The sequence below is a fragment of the Salvelinus sp. IW2-2015 genome, linkage group LG14, assembly GCF_002910315.2.
Source record: "Salvelinus sp. IW2-2015 linkage group LG14, ASM291031v2, whole genome shotgun sequence".
Classification (NCBI taxonomy): Eukaryota; Metazoa; Chordata; class Actinopteri; order Salmoniformes; family Salmonidae; genus Salvelinus; species Salvelinus sp. IW2-2015.
The window spans coordinates 12,646,806-12,667,724 of NC_036854.1; the positions used below are offsets into that span (position 1 = coordinate 12,646,806).

General features: G+C 44.2%; 1 protein-coding gene across 1 annotated transcript in view; it reads left to right on the forward strand.

Moving 5' to 3' along the window:
• LOC111973426 (protein FAM184A-like) overlaps positions 1-20,919 on the forward strand; it is a 158,782-nt gene that overhangs the window by 111,774 nt on the left and 26,089 nt on the right. The window contains 5 exon segments of the mRNA XM_024000792.2: positions 3,731-3,853; positions 4,271-4,432; positions 5,192-5,313; positions 9,381-9,531; positions 15,364-15,576. Of these exon segments, the coding sequence (XP_023856560.2) occupies positions 3,731-3,853; positions 4,271-4,432; positions 5,192-5,313; positions 9,381-9,531; positions 15,364-15,576 (771 nt within the window).

Consider the following 20,919-nt stretch of genomic DNA (forward strand, 5'->3'; position numbering starts at 1 on the left):
GATAACATATGAAATGAAATGACTCAGAAGACATGCACGATTGACTCAGCCAAAATGCAATCTGTCATCTTTTTGCTTCTCGGCTCGGAGGCTGCCAAAGGCTTCAGTCAACTCATCCCCRTCCAACATGGTTGTATTATTTAGTGTTTTTGTAATTAAAAAACGTCTGCATAACAGATATTGGGTTTAGCCGCTGTAATTAGGCTTGTTTATATCAGGGCTGGCCAACCTAACACCATTGTTTGGAGTTAAAAGCCTTTTCAGCTCAGACAAACAAGACAGTCTGTACTGGCCCATGATGGCTGCTTGAAGGTAGGGAAGATGGGAAAGACCACTCTTCTCAGAGAGTTTGAAGGATGACAGAGGCTCTCCTCAGACACATTGGAAAGTGTTTGTGTGTGTTTCGGGCACACAAATCAGCCTGGTCATTCTACATTGTCAACAGACTTTCCAGTGGCAGCTCAGATCTCCCTGTTTAGCCTTATTGTTTTAAATAGGAGTGCTTCGGCTGCTTCCAGGAACCTTATCTCAGGGAGACAAATGTTGGTCGCTCTCCTTTGTCAGGACGAAGGTGGAGGTCTCCGAGACAGAACGGAGAAATGCGTTCATGTCATTGATTAGACTGGCGCCCAGAGAGAAAAAGAAAGAGAGCGATGCCTCGGCATCTATCCACTGCACTGCTGCTTATCATATCCTCTCCYCTCCTCACTCTCCCAAACAGAGATGCAGAACAGGGTGAGAGCGAGCGGATAGATCATGTAGGAGAGGGCTTATGTTTGTGCGCCGGTGAGTCAGAGTCACAAAGTGCAGCTTGACGAGTCGACGCGTCGGCTGACATCCTATTTTGGGCGGACTCCCTGAGGCTCTTCCTCTTCTTCCCTCTACGCACAGCAAGAGGAGGAGGAAGGAAAGACAATTTGTCATCCTTCTGTCCCAAGACGTGGTCATGAGTCACCTCCTTGGCTGGCATCGCCAAGGTGTGGGAAGGACCTTTACTGTGGACACTGAGGTAGAACTAGTGACTAGTCAAACTACCATGGACAGTGTAGACTTTGTGTGGCACAAACTTTTAGACTTTTTAAAGAGTATGCACTATTCAAGAACTGTGCGCAAGGTGAACTCAGTGACTTTGCTTCAAAGCTACCACACACACACACACACACACACCCACACACACTACCCTTGACACTCAGTGGGAAAAAAATAGGGGAAGACGCTAATGAGATTAAAGGCCTAATGTCTTGACTCTTGTTTTGGAGGGATGGTATCATGCAAAATAGATAAGCTCCTATTTGCATATGAGTGTGCTCTGGAAGATGCGAGCTCTGAATCATGTACTCTTCAACCACACACACATAAAGTGTGCAGAGCAGTTCTCTCTGAATAAGGTGGAACTATACATTATTCAGTTAGCTCTACTTAGTGCACCATGCTGACAAGTCTGCTGCTCATGCAGATAGATACTGCCTTTTGAGATCGCACTTTTAAGTGTCTTGTCTATTTCATATTCTGTATGATATGTATTCTTCCCAGTTTTTGGTCATGGGAAAGCATTAAAGGGACTTGTAAATGAATCATATGTACCCATTAATTCTGGAAGAATATAACGGATCAATGCCTCCTGAGCTTAGTTCAACTGTCACACCCCATCAGAACCTGAAAATATAAGCAACAAGGTAAACAAACTCTGTATGGCCTCAAACTGTGGTTGAACTATTATTTTGATATCATGGATAGTCAGTCCATGCATTCGTAGCTCTATGAATTAGAGAGTGGTTACATTTCTCCAGCCCCATCCCTCATCTTTTTACAGAAACAGTGGCGGGGAGGCTGCTTTGTTATTGTTTCAACTGCGGATTGCCTCCTCAAGAGAAGATACTGAGGCAAAGGATAATGTATTATCAATCACCATCTGTATCAGAGGAAGTTAATATTGGAGTGGACAAGGTTCACATAGTAGTCTGAGTCACTAGTCGGCTCAATGCATTTCCTATTTATTTGGCAGTAATTGATTTAGCTTCAAGGCGTCTTTTCAGAGTACTGTACCAGTAATGTATGTATGAAAGTGATCAAGTATTCTGTTTTGTAAATTATGCAGGCTTATATGAAGTGTTTACAATGATGTCCACGGTCGAATGTTCAGCGCTGACATTAACAGATGCAGAGCTGTTGAGAATTTCATAAGCAAATCGTCGTCTGGTGCAGTAATTACATTTCCATGCCTGGTGCAAAAAAATGCCACTGCGCACTTCTTCCATCTCCAGAGGCTTGTCTTCCTATGGTGATGTCTACTTATCATACTGTCACTGGGTGTCATCCACTGACACAAATATCCTGCAATGAGAATGAAATGGTAGACTAGACATCTACCCCATATCAGAAATGTCTGAAGGCCGCATTTACTCCGTGATATCTCACCGTCACAGCGAGAAATCTTTTCTACCCCCGGAAAATTGAGTTCCAGAATGTGACATTGCCCTTATCAGTGAATTCTGCATAATTTATTTGATTTACAGACGTCCTTGTTCTGGGTGGCCTGACGTTGCGTATAGCACCAGTCAAAAGTTTGGACACACTATGCCAAGAGTGTGCGACGCTGTCATCAAGGCAAAGGGTGGCTACTTTGAAGAATCGTAAATATAAAATAGATTTTTGATTTGTTTAACACTTTTTTGGGGTTACTAAATGTGTTATTTCATAGGTTTGATGTCTTCACTATTATTCAACAATGTAGAAAATAGTAAAAAATAAAGAAAAACCGTTGAATGAGTAGGTGTGTCCAAACTTTTGACTGGTACTGTATATAAGGAACTCACTCATGTCATCCCTTTTCCCAGCAGGATAGTAGCCCTGTCCTGCAGTCAATGGGTGACTCATGGGTGACAGTCAATGGGTGACTCATGGGTGACGGTCAATGGGTGACTCATGGGTGACTCATGGGTGACGGTCAATGGGTGACAGTCAATGGGTGACTCATGGGTGACTCATGGGTGACGGTCAATGGGTGACAGTCAATGGGTGACTCATGGGTGACAGTCAATGGGTGACTCATGGGTGGAATGTTATTAATATTTATTATTAAGATTATTAAAAAATATATATATTGAAAATGTGGTGTTTCTATGTCAAACAGTTTAGTTATATTTCAGTATTCTGTGATGTATATAAAGTGTAATATTGGGATGCAGACTCAAAAAGTATTATTTTGTTAAGCCCATAACCATGTGTGTGAGGTGTATACTTTTGTTTCAAGGTAGATTTGTTTAAGACTACCAAGAATCACTCTGTGTGACCCTGATTTAGCCCACTGCAGTAAAAGGTTAGCCACCTACCCAGGGGTACAACATGAATGTGTCACTTGGGATTGGAGCACACACACACACACACACACACACACACACACACACACACACACACACACACACACACACACACACACACAGTCTCTTAAATTATTACAGCTCCCAAGCCCTTCTGAGTCCATATTAGACAAGATTGTTTTACAAGGATGCTGACAAAACTCTTAGTAGTGTGTAAATGTGAATAATAACAACCATTATCCTTTCATGTACTAGTGAATCCTTTTACTCTGGCTTTGATTTTCCTCTAAAAGCACAGTTATTGCAGCCATATTTACTAAGTATTTAAATTCATAAAAATACTCTGATTAGCCCTGTAATGGTTATTGTGCTGGTAGTATTATAACAGAGTCTTTGGGGTTTGTCTACAGGAAATGGAGCAGCAGTTTGAGAGGGAGAGGCTCTCATTGGAGGAGCAGGAGAACCATCTCAGACAGCAACTGGACAGCCTGAAGGAGGAGCTCGCCACCAAACTTGAACAAGCCAATCAGGAGGTCAGTSAGGAGCCACCCAACCGATCAGATCTCTCCTCTTGCTCCTCTCATGTTGTCATGACCATTTGTTGTGGTCGTCCAGACAAACTGGAATATATTCAAGTTTGCTGCTATCAACAGCAGGTGATAAAAAATGTCTTGGCTCATTTGTGGTGCAGATTCCACACTCATATCTATTACAAAAATGGAATGTACTTTACTACCAGGTCATTAGAAAGGGAAATTTCACTCAAAAACGATATATATWTTTTTTCCGTTAGTCGACTGTTYATACAGTCCCAAAATGTTTTGCCTGTCAGCAGTCAAATGATCAAGATATCATCATGATGACATGGCTGGTGACAACTTGCTTTCCCTTTACAGCTGTTTTTAAAGCCTGTCTGAGATGTATGATAGATCTGTCCGTCCTGTGTGCAGGTGTTGCGCCTGCAGGAGCTGGTGAAGGAGGGTGAGCAGGGTATGGGTACAGCAGAGGGACACATCACCAACCTGAAGGAGGCCCAGGACAAACTAGCGGAGGAACTGGACGCTACCAGGGCCAGACTGAGAGAGACCAGCAACCTGCTGACCGCCCTGCAGGTGAGAGCACCAACAATGCATACATACAGACACAAAGGCATGCACACACACACACACACACACACACACATTCTCCCCTGGGCCCTGTGTGGTTCTCATCAGGGAGGCATTGGAGAATCCATCAGCAAACCCTAATGAATTCCCTTCCCCATTCACTCTTCTGACTGAGGATTTATTGATTGTATATCATGTTTATTTATGGGGGGGTAATAAACTTGATCTGTACTGAATTGATCTCCTAGCCTTGAGTCTGTTCCCATACGAAATCCATCACATCCACCTGCTTTGTCCCAGATTCCAATTCTTGATATGCCATGCAGACTATCCAGCAGCTTTGGATTGGCATACCTAATCAGACTCAGATTCTGAATTATGTTCTCATCTTTAAGGAGCCCGTATAGCATTGGCAGTTCATTAGAAGGCTGCTCTTCAGACTGGCTCTCCCTTTGACCTTCTGTGGCTCCTCTCCCTCTCTCCCTCTCTACTCTCTCCGTTCCTTCTCTCCCTCTTTCCCCCCTCTCTCTCATCTCTCTGGGCCTGCATAATGAAGCAGACTCTCGTCTGAATGTCAGGGGAAGTGTGGAGCAATGAGAATTGATGGCTGTGGAGCCGAGTTCCTCTTTTGTAGTTGTGTATGTTGAGTCCTGTCCATACAGGGTTAGATCCCATGCTCAATTGTCTTGTTTATCATGAGGGCTAATATCACAAACCCTTTCTTCCTCTCTCTCTCTCTCTCTTTCTCTTTCTCCTCTCTCTCAGGGAGAGATGGAGGCCCAGAAGAAGCAGCACGAGGCTAAAGTCATTACCACTAAAGAGGACGAGAAACTCAAGATGGACAAGATGGCCCTGGAACTGGAGCTCAAGTGGACCGAGACGTTAAGGTGTGTATGTGTGTGTCCTTGGCCCTGGGGTGGATTTGATGAGATGTGCCAAGGATGGCGATGGACAGGGTGAGTAATTGAAACAGTCACATTGAGGCGAGTGCCACCATGATACACCATGGTAATYATACTAGTCCAGGCCCGGTCCCTGATCCCAGCCCAGAAAGAGGTCCTCCTCTCCCTGGCTCTGAGGATTATGAACGGATGGCTTCATTTAGAAAGAGCCAGTGCTGCACCACAGATTATAACCACTGAAATGGARGGTGACCATCTTCAGAGGGCTCAAATCCACACATTTCAAAAGAGTAATAAGTTAACACTATACTGTAATACTGTACTTTTGAAGTGCTGTAGCTAGCTAGGTCCCACGTTGTGCGCAAATGAAAGAGGAGTAGGAGGATAGGTCCCATGAAAAATCAGACTGCCCCAAAATATTTCTATCTCGCTTTTCTTTTAAAGAGTTCATTTTCCACAAGATTTGTTCAGTCAATGCCCTCGCTTATCTCAAAAAAGGCTACTCTGCTGAAGCAATGGCGGGTGTTCACCAAGCGAGCAGACAGAGCATCTCACTGCCGCTGCTGCTGCCTGTTCTGGCTCAAAGGAGAAAGACAGGATGGTAATGAGGTTCATATGAGATATGGATTTGAGCCCGATTAACAAGGAGGCCCTGACAAGCCACTGCCTATGAATTTCAAGTGGAAAAGGGTTTTGTTGTCACATTTGAATCTCAATGCCTTTACAGCAGGGACATGTGAATCAGGGTGTGAACAGAACTGTAGCTCAGAGATTTGAGACTGGGGAGGAGGAGGAAGATCATCCCAGCTCATCAGACAGAGTCCAATTAGTGTCTGTCTCCCTTGCTGGGGTCAATTAATGTCTTAATACAGCATTAGGATTCCTGATTACCAGGAAGGCTCTGCTACAGATGGAGTTCTACAATAACTCCATCCAGACCAGCATTGGCTCAAAGTTTTCTGTCCTTTTTTTCATCTCTTGTACCGTAATTACGTTTAATTTACCCGCCTCTCTCAATGTTCATCTTTCACAATTTCATTCCCCTTCAGCTTCTTTCATTTTGTCCCTATGAATTGTAATTTATACGTTGCGTTTGGTGAATTTGACATGCTCTGTAATTCTGACAGCATTTAGTGTTTTAAATAAGTGAGGTAGTTATAAAAAAATCTAAATAATTGAAGACAGCGTATGCTTCTTCTTTAGTAAAGCATAATGCAAATAGCAACCTCCGGGGTTCTGATTGTACTTCTGTGTTTCTGTACAGAACCTTGTTGTGTCCTTTCACAGCACTGTCACTGAATAGTATTTGTCACGATCGTTGGAATAAATGGACCAAGGCGCAGCGTGCGTAGAGTTCCACATGTTTTAATAAATGAAACTRACCAAAACAAATACAGAAACAAACGAAACGTGAAGTAATGGAGTACTCACAGGCACTACACAAAAACAAGATCCCACACACAACATGTGGGAAAAAGGCTGCCTAAATATGATCCCCAATCAGAGACAACGATAGACAGCTGCCTCTGATTGGGAACCATACCAGGCCAACATAGAAATACAAAAACTAGAGTTCCCACCCTAATCACACCCTGACCTAACCAAAATAGAGAATAAAAAGGCTCTCTAAGGTCAGGGCGTGACAGTATTATTGTTTTCTGTTGTTACTGTCTGCAGTTATTCAACTCAACTTCACCTCTCCAGTTCATTGAGTTTGTCTGCGGTCTTGCCCTCATTTCTTCTTATCACCATGTATAACTCGAGCCAACAGGCCACTCAGAATGAAAGCGAGCGAGAGAGAGAGAGATGAAAGAAGAGAGAGAGAGAAAGAGGCAGAGGGAGAGATATTCACATTTCCCTCTTCCGTCCTCTGTTCTAGGCTCTTCTCTTTCATCTCCTGTGACGGCCTGTCAGAAACATCTCTCCTCCTGCCCCTCACAGGGAGCTAGACTGGTGATGTGGAGGGAGATGCAGAGATACCAGAGCCCCTACCCACATTAAAGCCTCCTGCTCTGTTTACCTTACGTAATGGTGGGCTTGAACATGAACAGCATTTGCAAGCGGAACAATCCAGTTGGGCGGCACCACCACACTGCACCGCAGTGCCTTTGACAGCCTTTCAAGTGCCTCAACCGCAAGAGATGCGTGTGTGTCATCTGGCACACCGGCACAGCCAACACACACACACGGAGAATACGCACACACAAGGGGACCGAGAATAATTGAACAGAGCTGGCTTGGCTCGTGCTGAGAGAGATAGACATCTAAGACCCACCATTTCAGGCAGATAGAATATAAGAGGAAGCTCTTTTACTGAGTGTTTCAATGCAGTGATGTCAGAACCGGGTATAATGAACTTCCACTGTCAGTAGAGATTTACCTCAGAGTCAAACTAAGCCTTTGTGAGAGATGCTTGGCGTCGTTGTGTGCCAGAAGTTGGGGAAAGAAACTATGTTGCTGTTTAGACAGTGAGTTGATGGCGTCCATTTGTGGCCGACTGCTTGTCCTCTCTGCTACTGTCTGATGTTGATTGAAAGCTTTGATCTTAACGGGGCCGGCTAATTTACACACATTCTCCTCCCTTCTCGCTACATCCTCCTTCATTCTCCTCCCTTCTCCCTCCTTCTCCGTCCTTCATTCTCCTCCCTTCTCGCTACATCCTCTTCATTCTCCTCCTCTCCCTCTCCGTCCTTCATTCTCCTCCCTTCTCGCTACATCCTCCTTCATTTCCTCCTTCTTCCGTCCTTCATTCTCCTCCCTTCTCGCTACATCCTCCTTCATTCTCCTCCCTTCTCCGTCCTTTTCCATCCTTCATTCTCCTCCCTTCTCGCTACATCCTCCTTCATTCCCCTCCCTTCTCCCTCCTTCTCCGTCCTTCATTCTCCGTCCTCCGTACTGCCTACACTCTTCCTCCATCCTACCTGCCTAGTCTACACACTCACCCCCTTCCTCCCTCCCATCTGCTCCACTCACCAGGTGCTGAGTGCCCTCCTAGGTAGTTAGCCAGATTGGGGGGGGTTGGGGCTAGAGTATGAATATGAGGCTCTCTACAATATGAAGATGCTGTGTGTCTGTGTGTGTTTTTCCGAAGAGATGAGGATCAACACCTCCTTTTACAGCAGTGCCGCAGGGCTAAACCGTGGCACGCACTCACCCTGACGCACCCTGACGCTCATCTGCTTGTAGGGAACGGCGAAAAGACTGTCAGCGCCCCACGTTTAACGACGCCATTCTCTGCTAAATAACGATTAACATGCAGTCTGTGCAGCGGCGCTAAACGCGTGGGCATCGAGTAGCGCTGACACGGCGAGGTGGGAGGCATTTGCATGACGCCGTGGGGAATCGTACACTCTGCTCCACTCCCAAGGATGTGGACTCTGAACACCCCCGGAGCTCCGACAGACAGCGGCTCGCTGGAAATGTTCACCAATTACAGGACATACGGTTATCCTCTTAGAAAACCTCCGTCCCAGGCCTGTGTACAGACCGACGCATGCATTAACATCTACATACTGTATCAGATGGTTGGGAGTGTCAGCCCCAATCTCTCTTCTCTCTAATGATTGGCTGTATGCGGAGTCTGCTCTGGAGCGAAGTGCAGATGCATTCTGTTTATGAAATATGCACACAACGCCAGATTTTCCTAACAAATGTTTAATGTTGGTCTGTGTTGCGTTGTTCGTCCTAATGAGAAGTGGCGTTGGTAAAAGGGTCTTAACACAGCCACATACAGTATAACATATTTACTAGATGGTCTTTTCATGCATGTGCTCTTGCAAGCATGACTTGCGTGATAATAATAATTATTTGTCAACGTAATCCTAACCCTAGCTAAAACAGGGTTCTGCTGTATATGATTTGCAGCGGCTTTACTGATTTGGAATTAATATTACTAGTACATTAATGCTACTACTATATATTACTACATGGAATTATTTTAAAAATGGTTTGCTTTATTGCATTATGTTGATCCCTTGACCACAGTGTGATCTTTATTGTCTTCTGTATACTTCATCTAATGGTAATTGTGTGCGTTTGGTGTGTGTCCACAGGCAGGAATGTAAGAAGCTACGTGAGGAGCTACGGGAGGATCATGAGGATGTCAAGAGGGCAGCCCTCACCCAGCTGGCCCAGAACAAGGAGCAGGAGCTGAGCAGTGCCCGCGAGAGCTGGCAGAGGAAGGTGGAGGACCTACTGGAGCAGGTAAGAGACAGTCCACCCTCACCCTGCTGCACCACACTACAGCTGGTTCCTGTGATATAGAGGTGTTCTCGGGTCCAAAAAGTTGAACCCATTCCCGAAATGGACCCGGGGCTTTCCTCCCCAGATCCTACCCGAATAAATAAATGGACTAGAGGACAACCGGACCTGGCCCCGTAAAGAGCCTTTTCGGGTCCASACTCGGTCTGATCCGGTCCGAGTGAGGGAAGCAGCAGATAATTAAACTGAAGCTGTTTATGCAGGCACTGAGGGAGGAAGAGAGGAATGAAGGAGCAGCAAGCAGGGCAGGGGTCATGCGGTGTGTGTGTTTATATGTGGCTGAATGTCACAAAGAGGAGGGAGAGAGAGACCACAGCAACCAAGCTAGTTACTAACTTTTAGCTGTCAAATCTAGGTTATTTATCAACCAATCTGATTACATAGCACCTGTTTTGACTGCATCAAACCATGAAGAGAAGCTAGCTAGTTAAGCTAGCTGGGTTGGCTAATTGAGGCTACTTGTGTTGCCGCCCCATGGGCCTCCCGGTCGCAGCTGCGACAGAGCCTGGACTCGAACCCAGAATCTCTGTTGGCACAGGTAGCACTGCGATGCAGTGCCTTAGACCACTGCACCACCCGGGAGGCTACACGTTTAACTTTTAATTCCGTAATTTTAGTTCCATCTTCCATTGATCTCCTAACTTGCTTGCCACCGCACACACAGAGCCAGAGGCTAGTGACGCTCTCCTCGCTCTCTCTCTCTCTCTCTCTCTCTCTCTCTTCTCTCTCTCCTCTCTCTCTCTCCATCTCCTCTCGGCCTCTCTCTCTCTCTCGTCCTCTATCTCTCTCTTCTCTCTCGCTCCCCCTCACCTTTTCTCTCTCTTTCTTCTCCTTCCTCCTCTCGGCTCTCTTCTCTCTCTCTCTCTCTCTCTCTCTCTCTCTCTCTCTCTCTCTCTCTCTCTCTCTCTCTTCTCTCTCTCTCTCTCTCTTCTTCCTCTCTCTCCTCTCTCTCTCCTCTCTCTCTCCTCTCTCTTCTCTCTCTCTCTCCTCTTCTCCCTCTCTCTCTCTCTCTCTCTCTTCTCTCTCTCCTCTCTCTCTCTCTCTCTCTCTCCTCTCTCTCTCTCTCCTCTCTCTCTCTCTCTCTCTCTCTCTCTCTCTCTCTTCTCTCTCTCTCTCTCTCCTTCTCTCTCTCCTCTCTCTCTCTCTCTCTCTCTCTCTCTCTCTCTCTCTCTCTCTCCTCTCTCTCTCTCTCTCTCTCTCTCTCTCTCTCTCTTCTCTCTCTCTCTCTCTCTCTCTCTCCTCTCTCTCTCTTCTCTCTCTCTTCTCTCTCTGCTCTCCTCATGCTCTCTCTGTCCTCCTCTCGCTTTGTCCTCCTCTCTCTCTCTCTCCTCTCTTCCCTCTCTCTCTCTTTCTCTCTCTCTCTCTTACCTCCTCCTCTCTCTCTCTCTCTCCTACTCTCTCATCTCACTCCTCCAATCCAGCAAATGCGCTTCCAGTTCAATTATAATTACACATACCCGCTATACAAATCCGATTCTGAGAGTCAACTACAGAATTTCGGATCCGACCCGGTTGGGTCACGGGTTTTCGGCTGGACCTGTGAAGACCTTGACTGTGATATACACAGCATACTCTGCCCCATGTCCACATTATGACTGGGCTCCAGGATACATGGAGAGTAAAAGGACTACGTCGTTTGTCTGTCCACTAGTCCCATCAGTGCAAAGTGTTTTGTTGAGCTGGGATTTATATAGGGATTCCGTGACTACTTTACATACTGTAAGGTCAAGAGTATAGGTTATACATTTTCACCACTTAACCCAAAATATAATGAAATATTTTGGAAGTGTATGTCATACCATATTAAATCATCCACTTTCAAATGTCCATGAATAGGTGAGAAGAGAGTGCTCAGGGCCTCGCCGTACACATGCAGATACCAGCKATGACAATGAGAGACTGCTGAGAAGCCTGTTCTGCTACTTAGCTGTAACTCCCACCACAGCTACAGCTAGCACTGTCACTCACACAAAGTGTATGAAGATAAAACATGGGGAATTTATTGGATATCTATTCAAATGATGACATTTGAAGTCTTCCCAAACTGGCACTGGCAGCCCTGTGGAGGGGACTGAATGGGCCAATCAAATCGAATTAAAAACGAAAACTTTTAATGCACTTGTACTTGCTAATGGCATTAACATTCAGGGCATTTCACAGATAATAATTAGGTTTGACAGTAGTAAGTAATTTCATATTTTTTTTTACTGAACTGAGATATCACCATATTTCACAGTGTCTTGTTATCCATTCAAACATTGAAATAGTCAGTGCTGCTCATCTTTTCCTGTTGTTTTCAATCATCTAGAGAAAAAGGGCTCCTCTGTCCTCACCAACTTGGCTATCCCTCATGATACTCCAACCACTCCCTGATAAAGAGCTACCCAAACCTGGCTTCCCTCCCCTCTCTGCCCCTTTTATATATTTTTTGCCTTTGTTTTGACATTGTTGACTCCTGAATGTTTCCCTGTGTTCCTGTGTATTTTGTTCACACCCATAGCGCCACTCAGCTCAGTGAAGCTAAACATAAGTCAATCAGTAATGTAAGCATGAAACACACTGAGAATCTCACTGCCGATAGACTGACGATAAGTACTTATCACAGAGGGAGGCTGTTCCTTCTCTTGCTAGAAGAAAAGCGATAGATGCTGCGTGCCAATCCGGTAGCGACGAATCTACGGAATCGCTGTTCTTGTCAGTGGTCTACAACTTGACTTTGAGCCAATCAGAGAGCACGACCCCCAGGGGGGGAGCCCAAAGAAAAAAGGGGAAATGAGGGCATTTCCTCCGTACATCTATGGATGAGCCAGTCACACTTTATATGCAATGTAGGCTATGGGATGGTAACTAGCTAAGTGCACAGACGCAATGCACACAAAACTAAGCACTTCCTCCAAGTTAGCTAACCACTGACGTTAGAATTAAATCATAATGGATTAGCTAGTTTCCATGAAACAACTGCCTGTGTTAGCCGCTGAGTTAGTGCAGTGTCCTTAGCTAGCTAGTTATGTTGCCCTATTTAGCGAATATGCTAATGTTAGGCTAAACATTTGGCTATCGGCTGGCACTTGCAGTATGGGATTATGGAGAGTGAATTAAATTGTTTCTTTGTCATCTTGCTAAGTAGTTATCTAGCTGTGGCCATCAGGCTAGTATCAACAAGGTCTTTCTACAAAATAGCAACATTAGCGTAGATAACTTGGAATCTAGACCGTAAGCAATACCGCCACAACGGGCACAGATATGCATTGGCAAACAATGCTACTGCCACCTTCTGGTTTGGAGTATTTAGTATTTTAGGCTGAGTGGCTGACCACTTCCAAGGTCTTTGCTGTGTGAACACAAATTAGATGGACTGCCAACACTCTGTTCAGAGGTGCTAAGTATTGTCGGCAGGCAAACGTTGGACAGTCCTACCGGTGTGTCTGAGCTTTTAGTCTACTTACACACCTGCTCCACTTGGCGCTCTTTGTTTCTCCCTCACTATAGTGTGTTTACAGACAAATACCAGTATATTCAACTGGTGTGCGTGGCTAGCATGATGGCGTTGTGTGGACTTGGCCTGGTTTGCACTAACGATGCTGGTTTTACAGCGTCCATTTTCCTTTCGTTACAGCGTGCTGTACGCAGGTGAGTGCTTCTTGTGGGGGACACTTGCAGTGTTGAATGTGCCAACGTGTGTGTGTGTGGTTTCTCTCTTCACTCCTTGTCTCTATACAGAGAGGGTTGTTATAGAACCACTGTGACTGGTTGCTACTGCAGTGAACCAACGTCACCCAGTTCCCAGGCAACACGCATGAAACACTGATTACCTAAATCTGCCTTCTTCTGAACATTGATATTCTCTTTATGCTCTGTAACTGACTCCTGGTGCACATCACACTGGAGGGTTTTTCCTCTTCCTGACACTGTGAAAGGTGTACATTTCTGTTATTTTGATGAGACAGAATTACAGCCTCTCTGAGTGGCGTGTGATTTACTGTACCTCCTGCTCTCTTTGTTGTGCCATAATAACCACATCTGAGTCTCCTCTGAGTTAGGAATGTTGTTSTTTGCGCTCAGGTCCCAATGGAAGGCATTCAGCAGCCTCTTATCCCTCTTCACAAGTGGTTGTGATTCTATCAGGGATGACGAGTAGTGCCATTTTGATAGTAGTCACACATTTGGCCCTGCAGCAGATGACTCTGATAATAAGTCTGGCACACAGTGAGCATTACTGCTATACAGATCCTGTGTGTCGCCTCTTGTTCACTCCAAGGCAGTGTAGGTATTGATTCTAATGGAGGTGTGAATGTCTTCTGTCAATGGCCCCACTTTAGTGTCAGCAGCACCCCACAGCTTGATCACCACTAAAGCCCACTAGTCCCTCACTGGCATGAACCCACAGACACGTCTACTGACTCCACTTAGATCACTGCAGTCTGTCTGCCATGTCCACAGTATCACTATGTTATGTTCCGCCCAGAGCCAAACGAATACACGTCACAGCATTATAACATTGATAATGCACTGTCCACTCCATACTGTTTGTTGTCCACATTTTTTATTACACAGGTGCTGGAAAAATCTCTGCATGTGGGAGGGAAGGAGCGCATTCTAACTCTGAGCTCCTACTTAACGGTGTAGCTCCAGATGCTTCCTGAGTCACCCTGACTCAGCTAGCAGCAGAGTCAGGGTGACTTATGGAGGTGTCACCACTGTGGATCTTTTCCTCCCACACGTTCCACCTCTCCTGCTTAGGTCCCGGTCGGTCTCATTATTCACAGTAATAATACTCTGTAGTAATAGGCTGTAACTCCTAATGAGGCCTGGCTGATTAATGTGGCGTGACTGAGTTCTCATGTTGATCACACACTGAGCCGTTGATCACACATACACAACAGTACGTGTAGGGTGCCGCCAAAGGCTGCAAAGCAGCATTGGTGTAAAGTACCTACGTAAAAATACTTTAAAGTACTGCTTAAGTCGTTTTTGGGGGGTATCTGTACTTTACTTGACTATTTATATTTTTGACAACTTTTACTTTTACCTCACTACATTCCTAAAAAAATAATGTACTTTTTACTCCATACATTTTCCCTGACATCCAAAAGTACTCGTTACATTTTGACAGGAAAATTGTCCAATTCACGCACTTATCAAGAGAACATCCCTGGTCATCTCTACTGCCTCTGATCTGGCGGACTCACTAAACACACATGCTTTGTTTGTAAATTCATGTTGGAGTATTGGAGTGTGCCCCTGGCTATCCGTAAATGTAAAAAATGTTTTGCTTAATATAAGGAATTTGAAATCATTCATACTTTTACTTTTGATATTTAAGTATATTTTAGCAATTCCATTTACTTTTGATACTAAGTACATTTAAAACCAAATACTGTTAGACTTTTACTCAAGTAGTATTTTACTGGGTGACTTTCACTTTTACTTTTTCTACCATTGCAAAGTAGCCAAAGTTGCTGCAGGCCTACCATATTGAAATAAGGATTATGAGGGTATAATTGGTTTCAAAATGACTTTTTGATGCACCCTCTAACAAAAAAAGGAAGGTTGTGTTTCTTCAGGTCATAACAAGCTAGCGTTAAAAATGTATATCTGTTTTTGTCTAACGAAGTAGGCCTAGGTTAGTGAATGAAGTATACAGACAGGTCTCGCAAACCTGTAATATAGGAACTAATGACACTACGTGCAATCTGATCCAAGCTGTTCTTTTTTCTACACCGTCTCTCTCTCTCCTTTTCCTTTCTCTCCTTCTCTACTTCTCCCTTTCGTCAGATCTCGTTGCTGAAGCAGAGTCTGGAGATGCAGCTGTCTCAGTCACAGAGCTCCCTGCAGCAGCTGCAGGCCCAGTTCAGTCAGGAGAGGGAGCATCTGAGCCAGCAGCTCCAGGAGCTGCAGCTGGAGTACCAGCGCAGGGAACACAGCCTGCAGGAGGCCCACTGCTGCGCCATGCAGGACCTGGAGGAGACCCGTCAGCACGACCTCAAGGTGTGACCATTTAGAACCTGGCTCAGAGCAGAACTCTGTGACACCTATCTGACTGCCAGAGTCACTGCCCGTGTGAAATATACCCAATTGTGATGTTAGAGCATTAGATTAGATATTTGAGGCATGATGGGCCAGTATAGACTCTGATGTGTCAGTAAGACTGGATATCAGTCGGGTGCAGAGAATGAGGAGAGACAGTGGAGATATACTGGTGAAATAGCTGGTGATGTGGCTAGATGGACTTTTGCAACAGTGAGTCCATCAACATTACCAGAGACGTGGAGCGGTTGACTTCTGAGCGGATCAGTGATTTGGACCTGACACTGATTGAATTATTGCTGTTTAGGACACACACTGATTTTCAGTTCCTTTCACTTTAAAACGAATAGGCTACGGAGCAGCAGCAGCATAGTTTTTGATGGAATTACGATGCAACACAGCTAATATTGTTCCAGGGAATCTTTACAGCAGCTTATGAGTAATGTAGTGAAGTAATGTAATAGTATGGGAACGTCTGAGGAATCTGGCGAGGCATCTGTGTAATAGTAATTCAGATGGTGATGAGTTTGCTGTCAGCACAGCCGGGGGCAATAACTCTGATCCATAAGCCAGTCATCCAGGAGTCCCAGTGTTAGCATTAGCTTCATGCTCAGATCCAGATCTTTTTAAATCAGCCTCTCTGCTCCTAAAGCTGTTTTATAGGACATGAGAGTGAGTTGTGTAGCGAGAGGTAGCTATATCGATCAGCGCGGGTCATACATTTAGTCGCATGGGTTCATGCTTGAAAGGCAGACTGCCAGCCAGGCTCATACATGGGCAAACTGTGAAGGTCTAGAACAGCAAGGTGATGGGTTGTGTTCATTATTCACCGGTGTTTGATATGTAAATGCAACCGGGCTGCTGGGTTCACTGTGGCACAATCTTAGCTGGAGAAGGCTGCATTTGCTCCTCACAAAAATGAAACACTGATAGCCGAAGAGCGGGTACCACTTTTTGGCATAACAGTAATGCCCCTCTCTCCATCTTTACATATAACAGACTTACTGACTATACCCCAAAATACTGACATCTCAATACTAGTCTGGGCATTTCATAATGAAGGTTGAAGTATGAATCAAAACTCATTTGCCAATCCAGACATACCCAATACATGAAAATATAGACTTCTGAAAAATATTAAGACATTGACTTTTTCAACTAACACTGAACCTTCCCTTCCAAAGAAAAAGGAAGAAATACATTTTTTCTGCACTTAACATTCCGTTATACAGTCAAGGACATTTTGAAATACATTCAACCTTACTCTGAGGCATCTTTTTGACATTCAAAAACCCTTGGATGGAATTTATGTGAAGTGCTCATGCAGGCGTTGTGCAAAGCTGACTGAATGTCCCCAAGCATTCTGTCTCACCTCTCCAGCCACAGATTGGATTAGAAGCAAAAGACCCATGAGTCATCGGTGATTGAATGGGCCGAAAAGTCTTTCATGTCTGCTAATTAAAAAATATACCACACCCTAAGGACACATTTATCTCAATAGATGTTCGCTCTTGAATAGGGGCTAGGTTGACTCAAAGTTGTTCTAAAATGTAAAAACCTTTGCAGGGGTAAATGTATTAAGGGTTTAGTTTGTTCTAGACACATTTTCTGAGGACTAAGGCATTTAGCGTGTTAGCAAAGCAAACTGAATTGTCTTGTTTGAGGCATTAGGGACAAATCTAGTTTCACCTTGCCTACAGTGGGAACACATATCCACTGATATGATCTATTTACATGACAGGCACTGTTATACAAGGCTAATTAAAACGCTTACAAATCTTCTCCACACATACTTTAACATCCAAACTAGGAGCTACTTTTTCACGGTGTCCCGATTTCAGCAAATCACCTAGTTCGAGGTATGAAGGTTGAGGTTCTTTCGAGGTATGAAGCTTGAGGTTCTTTCAAGCTATAGATTATGCGCCGTTCAATCTTATCTTATTTTTCATTCGTGCCCAGGCTTACACAGTATCAGCTGAATGAATAGGCACACAATGAAATAGGCTCTCTCCCTCTACATGTGTTTCTAACAGCTAATTCATGGTTATTGACTGACTGCAATGGAGTTAAGATTGACAAACTACCCGGTGTGTGCACACACACTTAACAGACACAGGGTTTTAGACCTGAGACAAAAGATACAGGTAATTAACTTGCCTAGTCTCATACCGTGTACTGTAGCCAGCTCCTCTATCATTGCCAAGCTATACATTAACAAACACACAGAGGAGTTGGCTAATGCACAAACACAATGCACGGACCACCGGCTAACAATTCACATCTACAGTGCCTTTGGAAAGTATTCAGACCCCTTGACTTTTTTCACATTTTGTTACGTTACAGCCTTATTCTAAAATTGCTGAGATTTTAATTTATTTAAACAATCTACACACAATACCCAATAATGGCAAATCGATAACAGGTTTTTAGAAATAAAAATAAAAAACCTTATTTACATAAGTATTCAGACCCTTTGCTATGAGACTCGAAATTGAGCTCAGGTGCATCCTGTTTCCATTGATCATCCTTGAGATCTTTCTACAACTTGATTGGAGGCCACCTGTGGGAAATTCAATTGATTGGACATTATTTGGAAAGGCACACACCTGTCTATATAAGGTCCCACAGTTGACAGTGCATGTCAGAGCAAAACCCAAGCCATGAGGTCGAAGGAATTGTCCGAAGAGCTCCGAGACAGGATTGTGTCGAGGCACAGATCTGGGGAAGGGTAACAAAAAAATTCTGGAAGTTTGGAACCACCAACACTCTTCCTAGAGCTGGCCGCCCGGCCAAACTGAGCAATCGGGGGACAAGAACCGTGGTCAGGGAGGTGACCAAGAACCCGACAGAGCTCCAGAGTTCCTCTGTGGAGATGGGAGAACCTTCTTGAAGGACAACCATCTCTGCAGCACTCCACCAATCAGGCATTTATGGTGGAGTGGCCAAACGGAAGCCACCCCTCAGTAAAAGGCACATGACAGCCCGGTTGGAGTTTGCCAAAAGGCACCTAAAGGACTCTCAGACCATGAGAAACAAGATTCTCTGGTCTGATGAAACCAAAATTGAACGATTTGGCTTGAATGCCAAGCGTCACGTCTGGAGGAAATCTGGCACTGCTCATCACCTGGCCAATACCATCCCTACGGTGATGCATGGTGGTAGCAGCATCATGCTGTGGAGATGTTTTTCAGTGGCATGGACTGGGAGACTAGTTAGGATTGAGGCAAAGATGAGCGGAGAAAAGTACAGGGAGATCCTTGATGAAAACCGGCTCCATAGCACTCCAGACCTCAGACTGCGGCGAAGGTTCACGTTCCAACAGGATAACGACCCTAAGCCAAAACATCGCAGGAGTGGCTTCGGGACAAGTCTCTGAATGTCCTTGAGTGGCCCAGCCAGAGCCCAGACTTGAAACCGATCGAACATCTTTGGAGAGACCTGAAAATAGCTGTGCAGCAACGCTCCCCATCCAACCTGACAGAGCTTGAGAGGATCTTCAGGGGAGAATGGGAGAAACTCCCCAAATACGGGTGTGCAGAGCTTGTAGTATCATACCCAAGAAGACTCGATGCTGTAATCGCTGCCAAAGGTGCTTCAACAAAGTACTGAGTAAAGGGTCTGAACATTAATGTAAAATTGTTTAGAATCATGTTCTATTCTTATGTACAATAAAAGTGACTCCAAAATGACACATCTATAGGGCACAAAATAATCTGAAACACAACCAAAACAATCAGCAATGTATCCAACATGTTTTTAGAGTCACAAGCTTGACGTAATCATTGTGTGCTAGGAATCTGGGACCAAATACTAAACTTTTGACTACATTAATACACACACAGTGAATTTGTCCCGATACTTTGGTCCCCTACAATGGAGGGACTACGTTAAAATAGTGCTGTAATTTCTAAACGATTCATCCGATATGATTGAAAATACCCTCAAATTAAAGCTGACAGTCYGCATTTTAATTCCATAGTTATTGTATCGTTTCAAATCCAAAGTGCTGGAGTACAGTTTCAAAACAACAAATGATTTGTCACAGACCCCTTAGATTTCTTCACATTTTATTGTGTTACAAAGAGGGGTTAAAATTGATTTAGTTGTCATTTTTTGTCATCAATCTACACAAAATACTTTGTAATGTCAAAGTGCAAGATTTTTTTGGGGGGGGTAAATAAAACATTTATAACTAAAATATAGTCGTTGCACAAGTATTCTTTCCCTTTGTTTAGGCAAGCCTAACATAGTTCAGGACCAAAATTTGGCTTAACAAATCACATAATAAATTACATGGACTCACTCTGTGTCAAATAAAAGGGGTTGACATGATTTTTGAATGACTAACCCTTCCTCTGACCTCCATACATACAACATCTTTAAGGCCCCTCTGTCAAGTATTGAATTCCAAGGACAGATTCAACTACAAAGACCAGGGAGCTTTTTCAAACGCCTCATAAAGAAGGGCAATGATGGGTAAAAAATAACAAATCAGACATTGAATATCTCTTTAAGAATTATCCTGTGGATTATGTATTAAACCACCCAGACACATCAAAGATAKAGTCGACCTTCTGAACATAGGACAGGAATGAAGCTGCTGAAGGATGTTACCATGAGGCCATTGGTGATTTTAAAACAGCTACTGAGTTATTAAATGGCTGTGATGGGAGAAAACTGAGGATGGATCAACAACATTGTAGTGTGTCCACAATAATGACCTAAATAACAGAGTGAAAAGAAGAATACAAATTATACAGAATATTCCAAGACACTGAAGTAATACTGCAAAAAAACACAGCAAAGGAATATACTTTTTGGCCTAAATCAAAGCCTTATGTTCGGGGCAAATACAACACATCACTGAGTAACTACCTCCTTATTTTCAAGCGTTGTGGTGGCTGCATTATGGTACTGTATGGGTATGCTTGACGGCAATACTGAGGAGTTTCTCAGGATAAAAAGAAACGGGATGGAGCTAAGTACAGGCAAAATCCTAGAAGGAAACCTGCTTCAGACTGGGAGAGGAATTCACCTTTCAGCAGGACAATAACCTATAACACAATGCCAAATCTACACTGGAGTTGCTTACCAAGAGGCCAGTGAACAGTGAATGGTCCTGAGTGGCCAAGTTACAGTGTTCACTTAAATCTGCTTAAGAATCTATGGCAAGACTTGAAAATTGACATGATCCCCAACATCTTGACAGAGCTTGAATAATTTAGAGAAGAATAATGGGCAAATATTGCACAGTCCAGGCATGCAAAGCTCTTATAGATTTACCCAAGAAGACTCACGGCTGTA